This window comes from Homarus americanus, unplaced genomic scaffold (assembly GCF_018991925.1).
Source record: "Homarus americanus isolate GMGI-L3 unplaced genomic scaffold, GMGI_Hamer_2.0 scaffold14467, whole genome shotgun sequence".
In the NCBI taxonomy this organism is placed as follows: Eukaryota; Metazoa; Arthropoda; class Malacostraca; order Decapoda; family Nephropidae; genus Homarus; species Homarus americanus.
The window spans coordinates 9,567,503-9,589,906 of NW_024733734.1; the positions used below are offsets into that span (position 1 = coordinate 9,567,503).

A 22,404-nucleotide genomic window follows, 5' to 3' on the forward strand; every position below is an offset into this window, starting at 1 on the left:
TGTGTAGGGGGTACTAGAGTTAGTTTGTATTTCTACCTAATCTTTTCATCCCTCTATCACCATACAACCTTGTATACAAAGAATACTGACATTAGGATAATATTGACCACCACCAGATTCTTCATTTACCATATTATATGGTTTTATTGAGGAAATTGTACAAGTTTTATAATTTAAAATGACAAATAGCAACGTTAAAATATATCTTTTTTTAAATTATGCATTTATACATTCACAAGAAAACCAATACAATTCATTTGAACAGCACAAAACCTTTCCACACACTAGATAATTTTAAACCAATTTACTGTATAAGTTAAAAGGACCCATAAGAAATCGCCCATTAACAACAATAATTTAGGGGTCCAGGAGTATTTTAAAGAACCAATGACTGGTGAAACATGTACAAAACTGACAGTCTTAAGCATTCAACAGATGTTTTGAGAAAAAGACATATTTTGGAACTGGATTTTACATTTTAAAACAAGATGGAAAGTATAGAGTAATGACCAACACCTATACTTCTTGCTCCACAATTAATATTTGCTCCCAGTTTCGATGCGTTACTTTTTCTGTTGTTCCCTGTCAAGCACTGCTCTTTTCTTTTGACTTTTCTTTAGATTTTTCATGCCGTGCTCGTGCCTTTTCCCGTGCATTGTGGTAGATAGGTAACAACTTTCCTTCCTCTGCCAATATCTTCATCATATTAACAATGAGTGGTAGGTAATTGTGTTTCCGGCGGATATTCTCAATTTGCCACCGGGTTCGCTTGGTTTCTTCAGTTTCAAGGGTTACTCGAAGACGTGCCAACTCCTCCTCTTGACTGGACGTGTCTCCTTCACTTTCCTAAGAATACAAATTTCAATTATTAAATCTTGGTGCAATTTTTATCACACTTAAAAACAGTGAGAAAAAAATCATGATAACAAATAAGACAAAGTGTTTAACAATACAAAGTCACAATTTAATTTCCTTACAAACAGTAAAACTAATAAGAAAGTTTACCTCAATTTCTCTCTGCAACTGTGTGATACTCCTTTCAATAACCATTTTGCGGTCACTAACAATAGCCATGAGATTAAAGTGAATTTCACCTTCACTATATCTGAAAAAGAAAAGTATTCCATTTTAACTCTTAAACATAAAATAGTTTTGAAAATTACCAACAGGAACCTAAAAGGTTATTAAAGATCAAGGCTAAAACAGTTTTTAGTGTGTAAATTACTGTACACGGTGACTTAACATTTTTGGACTACATCAGAATCTGTGGTCAACGTTAGTTTATATAATACACTCCTGATCCTTAACATGATTTAATTCTTATTAGGCTGTGGTCAACGTTAGTTTATATAATACACTCCTGATCCTTAACATGATTTAATTCTTATTAGGCTATCATTGTGTTGAAATTACTTTGCATCACATCTAGTTAACTTCATAAACAAAATCTGATTTATTGTATTACCAAGTTTGAAACTATAGTTGGTCTTTAATAGGGAATGAAGGGTCACAAGGGTGCCATTCTCCATTCATGTTAAATACCAGAGCCCATTCAAATTTTGGTCTAAGTGGCATCTTGGATCCCTTAATTTTATATCAAAGTTTTGGTTCATATTAAAAGACCTGCACTCAACTGCACCATTGTTTAACATGCATCTACTCATCATATGAATTGATACATTGTGCAGGGCATTCAGGAACCCAGGATTCTGAGTCTCTCAAAAGTGAGTTTAGGTTACTGTACCACACTAGAATTAGGAACCTGGCAAGAAAAACCTTTAATAATTTGTTTTCATTAATACATAACAATAACACCTGCTGGTAGAAGAAATGTAAAAAGCAAACTTACTTTTGAATTCTTCGCTGAATAACAGGCTGTACAACTGTGAGCCAATCTGTACCAGGAGGTATGGGACCCAGATCTATTGGTCCATCCTTGAGGCCATCCAGTTCATAGAGGCGGCCTTCAATGGGAATATAACCCACAAAATGAAACACATCATCATCTTCAGAGGGCTGCTGTTTGTCAAATTCAAAGAGAGTTTGCCTAGAAGAAAATTTTTGGTGTTAGATGACTTTCTCTTTATAAGTGTAACTCTTTTGTCTTTAAGCCAAACCATGGAACAGACTTTTTTATAAATGTTGATTCTTAACCATGTCAACATCTTCAAGTCTTTAAAGACATAACACATTCTGAGACAGCCATTGAAGAATGTTAAATTTTGGTTTGACTACAAGGATACAAGTGAAAAGAAAAAACCTTACCTCAGCACGGAAAAGCAAGAGGGATTTCTTTTTAACTAAACTGGGTGATAAAATAAAATACTACTTGTCAACCCTGCCCTTCAAACTCAGAAAGGTGTACTACTAGAAAGGTATATTTTCACTGCAAAGAAGACTGGGAAGACCGGTGTGACACACTACAGTTACAGCATACTGAGAACTACACTTTGGCACATTGGGAGGTAGTGTGCCCAACTGTAAAGTCAGGAACCCATTCACATCTGGACGAACTCAAGAAGCACCAGGTGTTAACGAGCAAACTTTAGGACCACATTAAATTACCTGGCAAAAGAGTTGTGAACATTGCGGATAGTATCTGAATTGGAAAGTGCTAAGCCTTTCATGTGAGCATCAAAGGTCTGGGTGAATTCTTTAAATTCACTGAGTGTAGATCCCAGCTGTAGGTCCACATGCTTTGAGTTGAGCAATATTGATAGGATTGCTTGTGTGGCACAGGCATTGTTTATCATCTGGAAAAAATAAGGTCATCTCAATACTTTATCATTGAATATCACCGAAACATTGAAAACAGGATTCATAATCTTCAAAACTTATTTACTAAAGAACTGAGATCAGGAAATTATCAAAACCCCAGTCACAGCTTATCCCTGTACAGTACTATCATCTGTTGTCTCACATCCTTTAAACAAACAGGTGTACTATATTGTAACTTGATTTATGGAAGCATTGTTTAACTCCCTGGACCATATTGTATATAGTATTTGTTTAATAACAGCGAATCAAAGAAGATAATCCTAAAGGCTAATGTGATTTTTGTCAGCCTCAATGCACCATACTTACTAAAGTGATGGCTTCAATGAGTTGCTTACCACTAGGGGTATTGCTGTTGCTCATTTCACTTGCTTTCCTGGCATCTATAAATGAGGTAAATCCCTTGAAACAGTGTACTGTATTGCAAAAAATTACTGGAGAGTTCTGTCAAGTATGGAGTGGGAATCATAATATCCTTGTGGCTTGGAAAAAAATTTGTTACACCATACTATAGCCAGCCAAACTGCTAGAAAAATATCAAATGTTCATATTCTTTAGGGTATTAAAGTTAATATGTTTTCCACCCCCCAAAAATTCTATATACTGTATTAGAAAACAAAACAAAAAATTATAAGAAAATACAAAGTTGGGTAGATTAAAGTATTTACCATCATAAAATTACCATAAATCGAGGTACAGTCATTAAATAAGTAGCAATCACCAGCAAGCTCAGTGGAATAGAAAAAGAACGATAACAACAGACTGACTCTGGTAAACACAGGTACTGGACTGGGGGTGGATATTTAAAGTTTTTGCACAGTATTTCTTGTTGGTATGCACAGTAAGGTGGTCAACACAATTTTATATTGACTGTACAGTACAGGTACATGTATACCTGTATATTATGGACCTGTAAACTAGTTCACAGAGAGCCTCTAATTACCTATAAATTACTGAACAGACAACTGAACAGTCGGGGTCCAAAAGTTCGCCCCCTCCTGCACCGCAGCAGCATCGACCCAAGGTGAGATAGAAACTACACTCGCACCAGATGACAGTCAGGGTAAGTCAGTTCGGAGACTCATTCCCACGACTCAGTTTCATCATGGGACGTGAACTTTTGTCAGTGACTGTACAAAAATATATACCCTGTATGTCTATCAAGACAATAACATTTGGTAATTACCGACCTGTTTTGCAAAGAAGATTTTATCCAACCGATTATCCTGAACAACTGTACCAGAAGGCTGCTCCTCTTGCTGCCATTTGAACAGAAAGATGAGACCGTGCACAGGCCTGAAGAACACCACACATTTTTAATATTCACAATGTTGAGCTGTTATAATGTAGACAGAAAAAGAGTTATCAAACTTTTGGAAAATTTAACATCACACACACCTCACAGTCCCTAGTTAATGTAATGTGAAAGAATGTATAGAAAACAGTGAAGACAATGAGATAAATAACTCAAATATTTTATGACTAACAAACTACTGTACTGTACAAGGTGTGAAAACAATATATGTACACATACTTGAGGTTTATAAAGGAGTCGTCATCTAAACTCCATATTTCTTCCACCTGGACACCTTTCACACCTGAAAAGAAAATTGTTTTCATCAATACAAAATCAATTTGTCAGAGCAAGAGCAGATAATAATAATAATAATAAAATCCTGAAAACTGACATGTAGAAAATATACTGATAATTTTTCTAACCCCCACACTACTGTATACATATACAGTACAGGCATACAGTATATTCTGAAGGATGGGTATTAATAATTACAACAACTTCCTTCTATACATTCAGACAATTTTCCTATAAATAAAAAAATGAAAAGAAATTCTAAAGGCAAGCATGTTTCTTGTAGTGCAGGTGTTACAGTTCTATCTTAGGCACTGCTATTATCATTCATACAATATAGCACAGTATATCTAGAACATGATATTCACTAAGTTTACAGTAATGGACGAGTTGGTTCTGGGTAAACACAAGAAATACACTCTGCCATGTTCGTAGAGTGATAAGGTATACTGTATATAATTTGGGTATTATTTTGCTTTTGGACATTGTGCCCCCAAAAGTTATAAACAACTGAAACATTTAGATCTCCCTATTCTGAGCATTTTGAACCCCATACACAGCTCTTCCCCGACTTACGACCGCCTCAGTCGTACCAAAATTTTGTCAAATTACGTATTTTCGAGTCCCAACGTCAGTGATTGAGCTGTGTACTGACAAAAATTTCGTTTGTAATTCACTTTAAAATAGCTGGCAAGCTTAAAAGTGAGTTTTGTGGTGCTGAGAAGAAAAAGAGACACCCATTTTAGATTTTCTATGTATTATTTAAACATTTTCGACTTATGACCTGGATTTGGGTCCCTAACCCCATCGTAAGTCGGGGAGGAGCTGTATACATGGTGAAAATAGATAATAGCAACAATTAAATTCAATTGATTTTGGGTAGTTTTCAGTCTTCATCTGTGAGGAGATATTATCTGCGCAATATTGACTGACGTCATCCAGTCGTGACCAATGAGATATCGATTTCATCACGCGAATTTTTTTCAACCAATCATATTTGATTCTTCTCAAAGGAAGCAGCCTGGGTATGATCTTAATTTCATTGACCAGTTTCACAATGGCCGTGGTGGAGGTTGGTTGTCGTTTGTGCTCCTACGATTATTTTAAGTTTATTACCGAGTTTTACGAGAAAGACGATTATTCTATCCATTTCTTATGTATCCCTGGTCCTTCCACTTCTAACTAAGGTATTGTACTTTCAGACATGTCGCGCCCAAAGTTGTCAACTACTGAAACATTTATGTTAGTTTAAGCTAGGCCTACCGAGGGTCTGCCCACGGCTAGGGGGCGGACCCCTTCGTAATTAAAGCTATATGTCTCAGGACAGATACATCACGGCATGAAGAAAGGATTCCCAAACGAATGGTGTGTGCATGAGGGAATATCATTCTTCTCTGCCTATATCCCTCTCCAGCCTCATTCATTCTAGCAATTTCTGCCAAAAATGAAGGTCAGATTCGTTTAAACACACCAAAATACACTGGAAAAACATATTGGTCAACCCCAAGTAAAAATTTACCATGATTTGTAAAAAAAGTTTAAAAGTCCTGCTATTATAGTCAAGATAAATTTATATCTCTAGAAACAGGGCTGCCATTTGCAATGACATCACCACCTTCCCTGCAGACAACGCAGGGATGGAGATACGAGTCAATTTAGAAGTACTGTACAGTGATATCTCCGTTAGCCAGAACAATTGGTGCAGAGCAATTCCGGGAATGAGAGATTTTCGAGTAACGAAACGACTCTTTCAAAGCCAGAAAAATATCCCCCATCCCAGGAATTTTTCAGAATTTTCTGTGTATACTGGAAAATTTATCCAGAATCTCCTGAAAATGTGCCCGATTTTCAACTCTCAAACCTGAAAAAAAAAACTCCCCCCATCTCCGGAATTTTCCAGGTACCGGTAAAAATTTTATCAGAATATTCCAGAAAATGTGCCCCTCGGAAATTCGTTCTCAAAACCAGAATTTTCCAGAAAATTCTGGCTTTGGGAACGATTTTCCGAGAAAATTTCAATTCCAGCTATCGTAGGGCTCCGGGTTTGAAGGATTCCGACTAACGGTGATATTACTGCATTCTAATTCAATATTTTTCCTCTCCTTTGAAGCCTTGCCCTCCATTGGTAATGTCAGATTGGCAGGGTAGAAAGGGTCATAACTCAGATTTCTATATTTCCCCAAACTTTTATCACCACCACTGTATTCAGCAGGAAAAACTGCATTAAAATTTAGTGCTTCATGCCTAAATCATTTCCTGGTGTTTACAAAATACAGTACAGGTAATTTAACTTATTTGACATAAATGGTGTAAACTGCTGCCAGATTTTGTTTACCAGAAGTGTTAATATCAATGAAAATTTGTTTGACTCTTGGCATACACAAGTAATGGCAGCTTCCCTGATAGCTCCCACATCGCCGAGAAGTGTATTTATGAAAACATCAGAAAACCATAAGTCAGAAATTTGTAATTCCTCCAACCATTTCATTCTATTCATGAAGTAAGAAATAAGTTTTCTTCTATAAAAAAGTTCCCTATACTTGCTCCTTCCCACGAGTCTGAAGTCTAAAGTATTACGCGGATTTGCTTCATTCTCAAGGTAAGACATAAGTTTTCTTCCATGGATATATATTTCCTGTTAATTTAGTACGGCCGCACACTATGGCCTAACAAGCCTCACCATTTAATTACAACCACAGAAACGTTAGAACAGAGGAATGGTTTACCAGCTACATTATATACTGGTATACTGTTTATGATTTAACAGACATAAAATGAGCAAACATAACCTACCCAACTTAACCTAATCTATCTAACCTAACCTACATTAGGTATGGATATGGCGTTTAGCACAAGGGTGTATAACTGTCAGGAATGGACAAAATTTAAAATCAACAGTTTAAAAATTCCTTTTCCTCCTTTTTTTTGAGATTTTCATGAGGTAAGAAAGCATTATTTGTGTAAAAAAATCTTTATGTTGATGGTTAAAGTACACAACCTTCATCAGTATTATGGTAATGAATATTTATAGGTACAGTAGCTAAGACAACTATCTGTGCAGGTGGGGGTCGATATGCTCCGGAATTTTACGTGTGACTAGTGACAGCCTTCATATACCAAAATTTATCGTCCATGGTCTCATATTGTTCCCACAAAGTATGCCCAGATAGCTATTTTAGCTTTTGTACATGTACAGGTATTTTACAAGTGTAAATTACGCATGATCCCCTAGCCTACAATTTTATCATAATCAAATGTAGGAATACTATAAACACAGGCAGAGCCACAGTGTGTATTGCTTATATGAAACGTTTTTGTTTAAAAAAAATATTTAATTAGGTTAGGTTGGTAGGTTATATTAAGAACTATAATGAACTTCACACAGAAGCTCAAAAACAAAGCATAAGACGGCCATTGAGGTCAACATTACAGTGCATTATAGTCTTACCCTAACAAAGGGTCCGACTAATTACCCAAATGTACCCAAATGTAGCCAAATATAGCCGGAATGAAGTCAAATAATGGTCCTAGATGAATAAATCGGACTGCCAATCACTTCTCGACTAGTATTTGGTGTCAGAAAGTCACAAAAAATTGGAAAACTTAATTTAATCTGAGTTAATAGATCAAGTGCATGTACCGTACCTAACCTAACCTAACCCAACACAACTCAGATTAAATTAAGTTTACCAATTTTTTTTTTACTTTATGACACCAAATAATAATCAAGAAGTGATTCACAGCCCGAATTACGCTTGTACGACCATCATTTGACTTCATTTCGGCTACATTTGGGTAATTCCTCGCTCCGTCGGTACATGCACGCGATCTATTAACTCAGATTAAAGTAAGTTTTCCAATTTTTGTGACTTCGTGACACCAAATACTAGTCGAGGTTAGGTTAGGTACATGCACGCGATCTATTAACTCAGATTAAAGTAAGTTTTCCAATTTTTTTTTGTGACTTTGTGACACCAAATGCTAGTCGAGAAGTGATTGGCAGTCCGATTTATTCATGTAGGACCATTATTTGACTTCATTCCGGCTATATTTGGGTAATTAGTCGGACTGCTAACAAATATTGTACTGTAAATATGGTCACTGAACTCACTTCACCTAAGGCTGCCTAATTTAAATAATATTCCAGAGAAAGCACAAGTGGTTGCCAATAAATTAACGCTATATAAACGGCTTATAAATATTTTACATCACAACAACCAACACTAGACTAAAATGAATCATGAGATCAGATTTACCCAAAGAGAGAGAAGCCATCTCTAACAAGCATGGTATTATTCGACATTTATCTTTTACCATAATCTATCCTTCACAGACATATGTATACGTTAAAACTTACCAAATTTGTGTATGAGATCGGTGAAGACCCCAGGATCACTCTCAATGAGGCACCAGTTACCAGCGTCAGACACCACCATGATGATTGTGCAGCTGTTGGTTGATGCTTCTCTCCTGTCTAACGAACCCTTCAACCTTTCGGATCCGTATACGCAATAAACCCAGATTTTATTATATTTTATACTATATATATTATTGATCACTGTTATCATATTAAAACAAATCTACAAAAAACTGACAAGTGGTAAAGTGGATAAGGATTCAGTAAATATCTCACTTTTAGTTCTGGTTAAGCGAATGTTAAAGTATGATATATAAGTGAATTTATCTACACTATCTCATATATATGGAATAATTACAGTCATGCTTTATGTAGTTATTGTACTGCATCAGAAAAATCAGATGTTATAACTTTGATATACCCTGTAATGACTCCGGGGAGGATTTGTGACGTCACGAAACTCTATTAAAAATAACGCATTAGTGCAAGTATTCATAGTAAATTTTGTAACGTATAGAAATAATAAGATTATTTCTGTTCAATATTAGAATTCAACTATACAAAATAGTTTTATGTGGATGACATGTATAAAGTAGTGTACTTCAGTCACTGAGGTTAAGAATGAAACTGGATGATTCATTTTCACTAAATATAGCCATGAAACAAAGCAATAATTTTAAAGTTTTATTTTTCCCTCGAAGAGCTATCAGGATTTAATGACAAACAATACAGTCATATATATCAAAAGTCAGTTAATTATTTTGAAATATTACTTGTCATTATCCCTATGGCCCGTGACACTAGATATAGCACCCAGCACATTTGGCATGTCAGACAGATATTAATTCCACAGGAAGTAATAAAACATAACTCACAGGTCTGTCATCTTGGAAAATTCATTGTGTTGGATGTTCTATATTTTGCCAGATAGAAGATGCTTCGTGTTAAACCATTTAGAACAATTCCGACCACTATTACAAGCCTCGCGCTGGAATTGTTTCCGATATATTTTCTATACACTCGATAATCACTTATAATATTGAATTGGGTCATTGTTAAAAACATAAAGTACAGCTGATTTTATTTCATGACCAACATTTGTCAATTTATCGACAGTTCATCATCAATTTGAAGAGAATAAAGTAAAGTAAAATACATATTTATAAAATTACAAAAAGTATGCAGTACAGTATATCTGTATTCGCTGTTACACACTGTTGGCAGGTAATGGGCATGACCTGGCTACAGAATGTATCCTGTACCTGAGTCAGTGTTGGTAAAATCTGTCAACTCACACTAGATGCCATCACAACATTATCAGGTAGATTATTCCAAGAATTCAACAGCTCTCCAAAAAAGTGATTCTATCCCTTTCATTAATTAGTTTTTATCAAAAACATTATCCTTAAAATGTTGTCCCGGTAAATGAAGTGAAAGGATATAATCACATCAAATGAGAATGCAGTATAATTCCATATTAAAAAACAAAGTACAGTATATATTAATAAATCAGAACTCTTCATTATACAGTAAATCTTTACAACCATTGCTATATTATAGATGGTATATATTATATACTTGAAGTATACATCCTTATATTTAACTTATAGAAAAAGACTATTGCTTCAAGGAGACGTTTACGTAAAAATAATTTGAATCTGGTTTCTATGTTACGGCATGTTAACAACACGGAGATTTTATCTGGGGATGAAATTAAACATTTTCCATGTTTCTCATGGAAATTCACCACCATAATAACATAAATTATAGAATAAGTGGATAATAAAATCTATCCGGGTTGTCTTTAACTAGCGGTATGTCGCCAAACTGTACGTAACTATAAGATGAACTAAATCTCGGGGTAACTTGTTAAACTATATTAGGAACACATTCCTTATAACTCTAGCAATTTCAATTCCAAAGTTCCTGAACAATGTGTGATATAACCTGCTGTGGTGACTAATAACTAACATCCTCTTTATTCACACATGATATAAACAAATAAAACAAAAACCAATTATATATGTATGTCCAATACAAAATGGTATACTGAAAATGATTATTGTATATAAAATTAAAAACATTTCCACTCCATTAAAAAAAAAAAATGGTTACTTTATGTGGACAGAAAATACGTTGTTTCCTGGTCCCGAAAGGTAACTCCACCTCCTCTACTCACTCTGATAAATTACCTACTGTAAGAACTTTTCTGATCCACCAGCAAGTATAATGAAGTTTTCAGGTCAGTGACTGAGAAGCTTGTAGCTAACCAGTTTGTATCAAAGATATTTTAATTTCTTCTTTACTCTGAAGAGGAAACGTTAGTTAATCAAGAATTCATGTAAAAACCGTGGCCAGGTAAATTTCGTTTTTTTCCCCCCAGTATTTCTCTTCTTTTCCCTGTGTTATTATTATCACAATTTAGAGTCTGAATTCACTGGCTCCTCTTTCTTTTTTACATTTTTTTATTTTTTTTCCATATTTCTGCGAATCTTTCTTCAAAATTTCGGGTCTTCTTGCACACTCTGACGCATCTCACCACATTCTGGGGGAACTTTCGCGTTTTTGCGTACATATTTTCTGCGAGGGACTTCTGCTCCATCTTGCATTTTCTTCGAATTTAGGGGATCTTTCACTCGTGCATTTTTCCCTAACTTAGGTGATTTCTCTCCTTTGAGACATTTTGTGGCTTTTTCTTTCAATGCGTTCTTAATGGTTGCTACCAATACTTCCTGTTTCCTATTAAGGCCCCTTTTTGCCTCTTTCTCCAACTTCTGAAGTAACTTTCTCCTTTTGAGTTCCTCCTTAGTACGCTCTCCCTCTCGACCATGCTGGCCACCACCCCTCAGAAAACAAAATGGCCACAGTGCGTCTCTGTCAGTTCTGAAGAAAATTAGGAGTTAATATAAAAATACACGCGTTTATCATCTCACTTTTCAACACGAAGACAAACAAAGGGTAAACCAGGTAGCTATAGTAGATGATTAAACACCCTAATGCTACCTGGGAGTTAAGTTATGTTAAATTAGATATATATGTTCATAATGAGTCAAAGGTGAACTTATATCCTTTTTTTTTACTAAACAAACATCTGTGAACTGTGGTGAATGAGGTTACTTGCTTCCACTATACAAGATGATCTGTGAAAAGTAAAAATACTTGATGATTTTCTTGACAGCTTACTATAGCTAAAACATATACCCGGTGCAGGCTCCAAAAAGTATCCTTATGTAGTGGTTGGATGAATTTCAAAATGAACACTACGACTCCTGTTGTCTAGGTAAGGTTGTCAAAATCTTTCGTCCGTTGTGTCATGTTTAACAGAAAATCGTAGGCCTAATGATAGGATTTGGAGCAAGTGTTACGTGCTGTATAATATGTACTGTATATGGTCTCCAAACATTACATATACTATATATAGTGATATAAAAATGTTATATAATATACAGGGTCAACAATCTTCACACGTATGATCTAGCTATATTACAAATATTATAAACTATGTAACTTACAATATTCCTGGTAATATCGTCTTGATTTTCCTGGGACGAATTCGATGGTGTTCTGCCTCCAGTTTATTCAATCTTGCCATTTGGTTCCCGGTCAGTGCAAAATTCTTTATGTTCTGCAAACCATATGTGATACATGAAAGGGCGCCAAGCTTATTTTAAGACTACTACTACTAATAATAATAATAATAATAATCTGTTGTAGGTGGTAAGGTTAATGACTTTATAGAATAAGATAAATAAGCGTGAATTTCTCTATCTAGGTCCCCTTACGTCGTGTTTTGCCTGTGTGGGGTAATTCTGATTTGAGTGACTCAGTTTCCTTCCCACCATATTCTCCCTCACCCCACTGTACACATCACATCACTTTACAGGTAAAATGATTACTATATACTGTACCTGGAACATCCAGCCTGCTCCAGGAAGCTTCCAATTATCAAACACCACAGGGATCTTGCTTTGGTAGAGGTGTCGCATTATGATCATCTTGGCGTCAACATCCTGAAGATCTGCCAACCTCATCACCAGCTTGTTCTCCTTCAGGATGGGTTTGGCCTTTCTGTAACCATGTAACAAGTAATTTAATTAGGTGTCTGTCCTGTGACAGTAAAAAAGACACCACTCCAAGCAGAATTGAACTCCAGTATGTAGTTTTTTCACCTCCCAGATCATGTAAGCTAGATTTATCTTTATATCTTTAACAATCTTTCTAGTTTTCTACAAAGTTGAACAATTAATCTAAATCACCAATCCCAATTCTTCGTGATTAAAACTAAATGTAGCAGGACAGATGCATCACGGCATGAAGAAAGAATTCCCAAATGAATGGTTGTGTGAATGAGGGAATATCATTCTTCTCTGCCTCTAACCTTCTCCTGCTCATTCATTCTTTTTTCTACCTCACTCAATGATACACATTACTTACTTGGAAACATAATGTGGGTTTCCAAAGGGATGGATTGCACATACAGTAATATTGAGCCTCTTGCACATCATACGGAGATCCTCCCTCATGTTGTACAGATTAATCTCCGTCTGTATGACTCGCGGCCACACCTTCACCTCTGAAATATAACGTGTACTAATGTCTTCGTGTGTTTACAAACTTTACCTGTATGACATATTAATATAAGTACTCCTAAGTGTTGAATTAATAACAAGATTTTCTACTACTTCAGCTATTAACACAGGTGGTTCTGTTTGGGAGTGTTTACTTAGGTGCTTCTATTGTTATACACTCACCTCTGAGGAGTTTCAGGATCTGCAGTTGTGTGAAATTTCGTAACCCAAGATGACGTACCATTTTGGCTTCCACGACCTGCAAAAGATATGTCACATTAAAACATAAAAAACACTGAGCTCTGAGTATACTAAACACACACATAGACATAAGTGTTAACCACCAGGCACTACAAATATGAAAACTTACAATCAAAGAGATATAACATATTACAACATACAGTACAGGTGTATGCGAACATAATTGTCTATCAAAGTCATGCAAATACAAGATGTTTTAAAGAATGTATGCAAATCAGTCGATCATGGTATACCTTAACATAATATAACACGTCAAAATACAGACATGCACCCAATTCATCACCAGAAAGCGATACTCCCACTAAACAACACAACTTGGTCTTAATGAGGCGCCATACAGTATACAGCTCTTTAGAAACTTACAAGTCTCACACCCCTGCAATAACTCACCTCAGTCTCCAGGAAGCGCCACACCCCCCACAGGTTCTGCTTTATCGTGGGTGTGACCAAAAGAGTGCTATCCTCGTTGCGCTGGTATATGTCATTGTCTGAGATGAACTCGGGGTACGTGCCGTCGAAGTTCTTGTGGAAAATGGCCTTGGGGTCTGATCCTGTGAGACAAGAGAAAACAGTGATAATAATAAAAATAAAATTAATGGTTTTCCCTATGGAGGTATAATAATAAGAGAAACTAATAATGATACAATAATAATCATAATAATAAGACGAACAGGAAGGAAACGAGGAGGGAAAATAAGAGTTACAGGGACACAAGTACACGGCACTTACCCTGCTACACACTCACCTTGAAGACCAACAGGATTTTCCAGGAAGAGGACATCAACTGGATGGTTGCCTAAACGTGTATATAAATGTCTAATATCATCCAGCGTTTCCTGTGGGTCTTTAGGCACAGGTATCTGTAAAACAAAATAAATAAATAAAGAAATATATATATTTTTTGGTGTGTGATGGTTTATTTAATATCGGCCAAAAATATGAGCTGTATTAAAAAAAAGAACAAAAAAGAAATCAAAACAATGAAACAAATTAAACAAGAACCAAATTATTGGCCTTACCGACGTAGATAGGAAAAACCGATCCAAATACAGATGGCGTTTGAGGCAGAAATTGAATAGGCAGGTCACCACTTTTTCGGACAGGTTGCCTTTAATAGGAATCTCAATGTGGCGGTGTCCAAACTTGAAGGTGTCTATCAGCTGCCTATCAAAGTGTCCGTGACTCTGTAAAGGAACACACTCAATTAATGAAACCAGACAAGACCAACCAGAATGTAATGTACCAAATGTCGTAAAAGTCACAAACCTATTCTAATCTGTTTAGGCTATTTAAAAGTTGTTTCTATATAACCTATGACTTTTTTCCGAGCCAAGACTGACTTTTTCTAACATTTATTATTTTAGTGTAAAGTAACCGCTGGTAAGTACCAGTATGGCGACGATAAGAACCAGAATTTTAATTTATCTCGAGCTATTGGCAGGGCAGTCTCGGCATAATGGGTAGGATATATACATTTTTTTCAGGAGTATTTTGACTTAGGAAGTACTATACGAGCCTCTACATTGGTTAGGTTAGGTTAAATTTGTTCATATGGGTTAGAATCTTCCAAAATTTAAATTCCCCAAAACTGCGATTTAAAATTTTTGTCCGGTCAATTAGGCTAAGATAACTCATCCCACTGAGCTTCCTTTTCAGCTAGTATATATAATGCGAGTCTACACAAACGAGGCTTTATTTCTCCCTTTTCAAATGACCTTATTCTAACAAGTGCATCCACAGAGTTAGTTCTATCCTTCATGATTATATAAGAGTTGTTGGAATGGTGTAATTACTAACCTTATGCACTTAAAGTTCTTAGTTGTTGAAGCACAGTGATAACATTATAACATCTTCTATAGTACCTTGATCTAGCATATATCCTGGGAGTCATGATATTTATCCAATACAAATTCAATCTAGAACAATTATCCCGTATCAAGTTCTCCGTCATCTAATCTTACATACAAATTAAGTGAACTAAAGGGGTCTGTAAGTTGCCTATCTCACGTTATAATTCCACGCAGTACAATGACAATTGTATATTTAGAAAACAATTACGTACTGAATTGGATACTATTCTACGATTATTCAATGAGAAATGCCTTCGTTTTGAAAAGGGCCACTGCTTCAAGGAACCTGTACATATAATCGAAAGATAACCACATTCTTCAAAGGCACTTTATCCTTTGAATGAAAACACACTATGGAAATAAACTGTCTTCTGATCTAAATATAAATAAACTAATGCATACCCTGTATTTATAATTTACATTTTGTCTTTAAAATATAATTCCAGCTAAATTTCTGCATCGAAAAATGAGCAACGGCGAGTGCGACGTGACAGTACTAATCTACCACCATAACCCAGACAACAAATTCACCATCTTAAACTTACCCGTATTATATTCATGCCAATCATAGGCATCTTCATTTGATCAGGAAGTTTTATGTCCTCATCTTCACTGGAAGACTTCAATGGTGCTGCCTCCTTGTCCTCGAAACACTTTGATAACGTCTCCTTGTCCTTTATATAAGGTTTCCCTCCTTGATATTGCGTTGCCTTTTCATCCTTAGTGAAGAACTTCCATGCTGTCGTGTTTTCATCCTCGCTGGAAGACTCTGTTTCTTGAACCCATGGGGTCGTCGTCTTAACATTATAGGAAAACTCCATTTCCTGGTCCCATGGTTTCATCTTTTCACCCCCACCGGAAGAGTCTATTTCCTGATCCCGAGGCGTCGCCTTTATATCGTGACTGGAAGACTCTCTTCCTTGATCACAATGTTTAGTCTCCTCAACCTCATCGGAAGACTCTCTTCCTTGATCACAATGATTAGTCTCCTCAACCTCATCGGAAGACTCTCTTCCTTGACCACAATGTTGAGTCTCCTCAACCTCATCGGAAGACTCTCTTCCTTGATCACAATGATTAGTCTCCTCAACCTCATCGAAAGACTCTCTTCCTTGACCACAATGTTGAGTCTCCTCAACCTCATCGAAAGACTCTCTTCCTTGATCACAATGTTGAGTCTCCTCAACGTCATCGGAAGACTCTCTTCCTTGACCACAATGTTTAGTCTCCTCATCCTTATATGAAAAAAAAATATTCTCATCCCACAATTTACTCCCCTCCCCGTCGCTGTAAAACTCCTTCGCTTGATCCCTAAGTATCGTCTCCTTAATATCACTGGAAAGCTCCTTTTGATCCCACAGTGGCGTCTTCTCATTATTAATGGTATGCTCCATCACTTGCAATGTTGGTTTTATTTTTGTAACTTTATTGACTGATATTCCTTCTTGATCTGGCAGTTTTCTCTTGTTAATATTACTGCAAAACATCCCCACTTGATCAGGTGGTTTTACTTTGTCCACTGGCACACTTACTTCATCTGGTGGTTTCTCTTTTCTGTTATCCATGCTCTGAGTGAACCTCAAGCGATACAGCAATTAAGTGTTCTTTTTACATTTTCAAATAAACATTCACGTTAGGAAAAACACATGAAATTTTAGAAAATCCACGTTGTCAACCTCCTAGAGTGGAACTGCTTTACAAGTCTACGGTATCGTGAGTGATAATTTTCAAATATACGATATTATGACAATATATATCTACATCATTTCTTTAAAGGTAGTGCTATACTTCAGAAATAGACCAATAACTGTTATGGAGATCTTCATGAAGCTTTTAAACACTATATGTTTGAAAGTTATCGGTAACTTATTCACACACGACCAACAAATAACTTATTATTGTTTACATGTCTGCTAGGAACATTTTCCGCAAGTGAGTCACCGGAGTAATTATAATCATATTTATTTTAAACCCACGTTACCCAGATTAAATTCAGATAAGTTCAGATTTTAAAGGTAAAGTTGAATATATATTAACTTTTGTGTTTGTATGAAATTTCAAAATGTAACTGCTTGATGTGGCGTCAGCTGGGAGGAGCAGGCGGGAACAACGGCTGGTGTGGCAGGTATAAATCACTCTGTTTCAAGTTAATTAAAGGTTTAATGGTCTTCTAACACCAGATATATATGCAATATATAGTAAGAGAAAAGTGGGATAACGGATAGTGTTTTACTAGTAGCCAAAAGTTGAATTTGTGAACGGACACTTTTGTAAATGAGCTTTTTCGGTGTACATAATGTCTGGATGGATGGATTTGTCTGAAACTACATTTCTCTCGCTGATAAGGTAAGCGGGAACTATGGTATCTTCACTAAAAATTGCCGTCCTTGTAAGTGAATATGTGCTTGAAGGCTAGATAAGCTTTCATCTACAGTATTAGTTAGGCAGTTATTATTTGTCATCATTCGTTGATTGATATAGGCTGATGTCACTAATCCTAAATTATTATTAAATTTGGTCATTTAACCTAACCCAACCCTACCTTTCCTAACTTCCTTTCGGTCCAATTTGGCTATCTTAATGTGGTAAGGGACGTCTTAAATCAAACAAAATAAAATTTTACCAAATATTAATTAATTTCCCTAAGGCTTAATCGTTGAGTATCTCTTTATAGCGTGACCAATGTAACGAATATAAATATTGACGTGTGGTGTAAATGGTGATTTGTTAATGTTATAGTAGATTAAATGATAACTCAAGGAAAGGCCAGGTAAGGTTAGGTTAAGGTTATGATAAGTTAAGGTTGTGTTAGTATAATATTATGTTAGGTTAAGGTTTTTTCAGGATACCATAACGTAAGGTTAATATTCTGTTAAGTTAATCTTTCCAGGACTGCATTATCAGAGTTAATATTTCCCTAATTGGGATACTGGGCAGGGTTACTGTCTCGTAAATCTTCACATAGCTTGACACGTTTCTGTATCCTAACGGTTTCATATTATAATTTATAATCAGTGAAATTCTGTAGTTTGTTTTATTATGTAATGTTTCAGTATTTTAAAGAGTTGAACTGCTTCATAGTGCTTCGTATATATGTCTGAGCTAATCTAAAGTTCAACCCATCACAGGGAAGAAACAAAGAGACAGACGAGGCAGTTTCGTTCTGCTGTTCGGGGTCCGACTAATTACCCAAATGTTCCCAAATGTAGCCAAATATAGCCGGAATGAAGTCAAATAATGGTCCTAGATGAATAAATCGGACTGCCAATCACTTCTCGACTAGTATTTGGTGTCACAAAAAATTGGTAAACTTAATTTAATCTGATTAATAGATCGAGTGCATGTTAACTTCCTAACCTAACCTCGACTAGTATTTGGTGTCACGAAGTCACAAAAATTGGTGAACTTAATTTAATCTGAGTTAATAGATCAGTGCATGTACTAACCTAATCTAGCCTCACCTAACCTAACACAACACAACTCAGATTAAATTAAGTTTCCAATTTTTTTTACTTTGGCCCCAATAATAATCGAGAAGTGGTTAACAGTCCGATTTATTCATCTAGGATAATATTGACTTCATTGCATATATTTACCCACATTGGCTACATTGGTAGTGAACCGTGCTGTTCATTAACTGGTCCTTGTGGTGCGTGAGTTCTCCGCCCTTGAGCCCTGTCTGTGCTGCTAAGGAGTTGTAGCCGGTTGAGTGACTAATGTTTATACCCCAGGGGAGGTGGTCGTGTCTGAAGGTGATGTGTGTGTGTAAAGCAGCTCGTGTTTGTGGTTGTGGGAGTACTCACGGCTCCAGACAGTGGCGGGTCCAAGCTATGTACCAGACCATTCTCCTTTCTTAAGTTTTATAGGGAATTGTTAATGTATTTCACTATTTAAATTATTATTCTGGAAACATCGGCTTACGAGCCTAAATCGTATGCCAGGTTAGGGTAAGGTTGGTAGGGTAGATTATTTAATGTTTTTGATTGCACTTTTTCCTCACGTTGAGACGAGTTACTGCCTGAAACGACAAACAAATTTGTTCCGACTTTAAAGGAAACTTTCGACATAAAGTATTTCAATCGGCAATTCACCAGTTAAAGTGATAAATGACCAAACAAATTCGATAATTGTGACCATGAATACTCTTGTGCTTAAGTCCCAAGTATGACTTTACCCCAGCCCTACCGTAGACCAGTCAACCACACAGAGACCCACCACATAAATATTTGAGTAGTGATGTCATCAGTCTTCGGGCTAATGGCTGTTACGATCCATTCATCTAACGTAAAGTGGATAATACCTGTCATGCAGTGGACGACGTAAGGCTGAAGCAGTAACTTGAATGGAACTATAAATATGCCAGTTTATTCTGAGACAAAGTCAATAGTCTGTCCATTCATCAAATTTACTACGTGTTTACCTATAAATATGTAATAATTAAGAGGACATGGTTAAGATTGGTACTGTACTAAGGTATTATAGCAGATAATGAATCAACTTACCTGTCGAGTGTTTTTCATCCAACACTCCATGGAACAGGTTCTCTGTCTTGAAGGATGAATCTTTAAAGTATTCAAGAACCTATTTATTTCGTGTATGGTATAGGATGTTAGAAAAGACCCCTGTGCATCTGTAATAATTAAGCATATTGTTATTTACTTTTTTCTGCTTACAGTAAATATTCGAAATGGTTGTTGTGAAATTTGGAAGTGGATACCGTTCCCAATGTTTACTGTTAAGTAGAACAAGGTAGATGACACTGCAGGTACAGCAAGGAACAACTAAATTGTTAGTTATTACAGATGTACAGTGACTTTCAATCACCCTGCATACTGATGTGTACCATTCATTTAGGATTCTGATTTCCAAGGTTTTACGTTGACTATTTCTCGTAATTGAAGATGTGTCGATCAGATGATGTGCCGATCAGATGATGTGCCGATCAGATGATTTGTTGGTTATAAGGTGTACCTTAAAATGAATATACAATACCTGTAATAATAGATAAGACTGTATCTAAATATTCTCGTGGGTTTAAAGCTGTACCCACCATACTACCAGGAATATCACCAGCTGTTATTTTGTTATCAGACAGGTGAAACAGTCAATGGATCCAGTACCTCTTTCTTCGGGTACTGTACATCATTCTAGACCTTTTCCCTACACTGAAGGAGGCACTGTGAACGGCACTACACCCGACCACCTTAATTTTTCCCAGTTATAAGGTTGGGTACCTATTCACAGCTGGATGGACTTTGGGTGCCTTACGGCCGATGCACAGTCCCCTTCTATAGTGCGTTTACAGGGCTCGTCCTATATTCAGCCCTGTAAACGCACCAGTGAAAGAACTGTATTATCGAAAATGGTTCCTCTAACTAATTAACTATATATTTTATTGTGGTATATAAGATAAATTTAAGACTTTATGTTATTTATTAATATTGGTTAACAGAAAAATTTAAATTTAGATGATGATAATACATAAAGTTAGGAATTACTTATATAAATACAGTAAGTACATACATTTTTTACCGTAATTTATACACACTATTTACATTTTTCTGTACAGTCAGTTGTCCATTATCACCAAAAACTAACCCATAGTTTATATTTATGAATTTGTTAATGTTATTTTAATTATCACTGCAGGCATCACGTGCTTTCTCTCTCGTCGGTAAGTTTTTGATTTCTGACTTATTTCAGGATGTGAAGACTTGGGAAAACAACCGTGGATAACCAAGATATTCACAGCACCGCGGATCCGAAGGTATTCACAGCACCGCGGATAACGAAGATATTCACAGCACATGATAACGAAGATATTCTCTGCACCAGTGAGTTTAAATATGCCTTTTGGAATATTTCTTCACATTTTATTTATTTTTTTTTCTAACCAGCATCTATAAAGCCACGTTTCCTCCAGGACTTTAGAGGATGGCCACATGTAGCACCTTCCATCCTTATGGTTTCAATCAGTGACCTCAGCACCCTCTAGTGGTCAAGATTGAAACTAGACTTTGACACATTGCTTAAAATTAATTTTAAGAAGATACTAATTGTTGAATGGAGGGAGAAGGGGTAAGGATATGTAATTGGAGGAGGAGGAGGAGGAGGAGGTTAAGACTCGAGGGTAAGGTTGTTAAATAGTAGTAGTTGAGGGTAATAAAGAGTTGATGTTGTAAGTGATGACTTTAGGTAGTTGAGGTTATATAGCACAATGATGAAGGGGACTCTAATAAAGATGGCTGTTTGGGTGTTACGGGAGGAGCTAAGTTAGAGACATGTAGGTGAATAATTTTATGACGGGTGAGGTTCTACGGGCGTGGGATCGTGTCAGTAGTTGGAAGAGTATGCTCTGGTCTTGTTGGATGGGGTGTTGGCGGCGTTAGAGGAGCGCCGCTGGTGTTGATTCATCTCCTTGCTGGTGAGGAAGGACACTTTGGTCTCCTGGTTGCCGCTAGGTAGGGTGATGGCGTTCTCCGGGAAGCTCACCTGCACTTGGGCCTTCTTCAGGAAATCCACGCCTAGTACCAGGTCAGCAGGTAGATCACGGGCTGTTTGGGAAGACACACGAAGCAGGTTTGATTAGTAGCGAGTAAGCTGAACACAGAAGCTTTAAAGAGGTACCAAAACTGTAACCCTTCGAAGTCAATGGTTTAAACTTATCATCCTAAAAGAGTTAAACCTTTACCATATATATGATTAAACCATCATCCTAAAGGGGTTTAGCTACTGACCTGTATAACTATTCTCCTTAGCATGTTAAGCCTTCGTGGGTGACCAAGTATCGCATTATCCTTGGCCAACATGAAGGGATACTGACCAACATAAAGGATACTGACCAAACATGAAGGGATACTGACCAACATGAAGGACACTGACCAACATAAAGGATACTAACCAACATGAAGGGATACTAACCAACATGAAGCTGTGTGACATGTTTAGAGCCTTGAAGGATAGTTCCACATATCTCAGCTTTCCTCCACCAACCACGGCGACCCT

General features: G+C 36.5%; 1 protein-coding gene and 1 long non-coding RNA gene across 2 annotated transcripts in view; both read right to left on the reverse strand.

Moving 5' to 3' along the window:
* Positions 1-117: 117 nt before the first annotated feature.
* On the reverse strand, positions 118-8,871 carry LOC121870031 (ubiquitin carboxyl-terminal hydrolase isozyme L5-like). Its single transcript, XM_042371768.1, has 7 exons — positions 8,721-8,871; positions 4,310-4,373; positions 3,966-4,071; positions 2,566-2,753; positions 1,850-2,047; positions 1,006-1,105; positions 118-846 (listed from the first exon to the last, which is right to left on the reverse strand). The coding sequence occupies exons 1-7, from the start codon at positions 8,797-8,799 to the stop codon at positions 586-588; spliced, it is 996 nt and encodes a 331-aa protein (XP_042227702.1). The 5' UTR covers positions 8,800-8,871; the 3' UTR covers positions 118-585.
* Positions 8,872-20,813: 11,942 nt separating this feature from the next.
* LOC121870032 overlaps positions 20,814-22,404 on the reverse strand; it is a 36,417-nt gene continuing 34,826 nt past the window's right edge. The window contains exons 5-6 of the long non-coding RNA XR_006089624.1: positions 22,321-22,404; positions 20,814-21,953 (exon numbers count right to left, since the gene is read on the reverse strand). The exon at positions 22,321-22,404 is cut by the window's right edge and continues 4 nt beyond it. This is a non-coding gene — a long non-coding RNA (uncharacterized LOC121870032). The remainder of the gene's footprint in view (positions 21,954-22,320) is intronic.

Bases quoted from the DNA above. Each gene is read 5' to 3' on its own strand.
- LOC121870031 (XM_042371768.1), bottom strand. From the start codon at position 8,799: ATGGTGGTGTCTGACGCTGGTAACTGGTGCCTCATTGAGAGTGATCCT. The intron at 4,374-8,720 runs GTAAGTTTTAAC...TTTTCTTTTCAG, and splicing joins CGATCTCATACACAAATTTG to GTGTGAAAGGTGTCCAGGTG. The intron at 1,106-1,849 runs GTAAGTTTGCTT...TTTCTTTTTCAG, and splicing joins ATTCAGCGAAGAATTCAAAA to ATATAGTGAAGGTGAAATTC.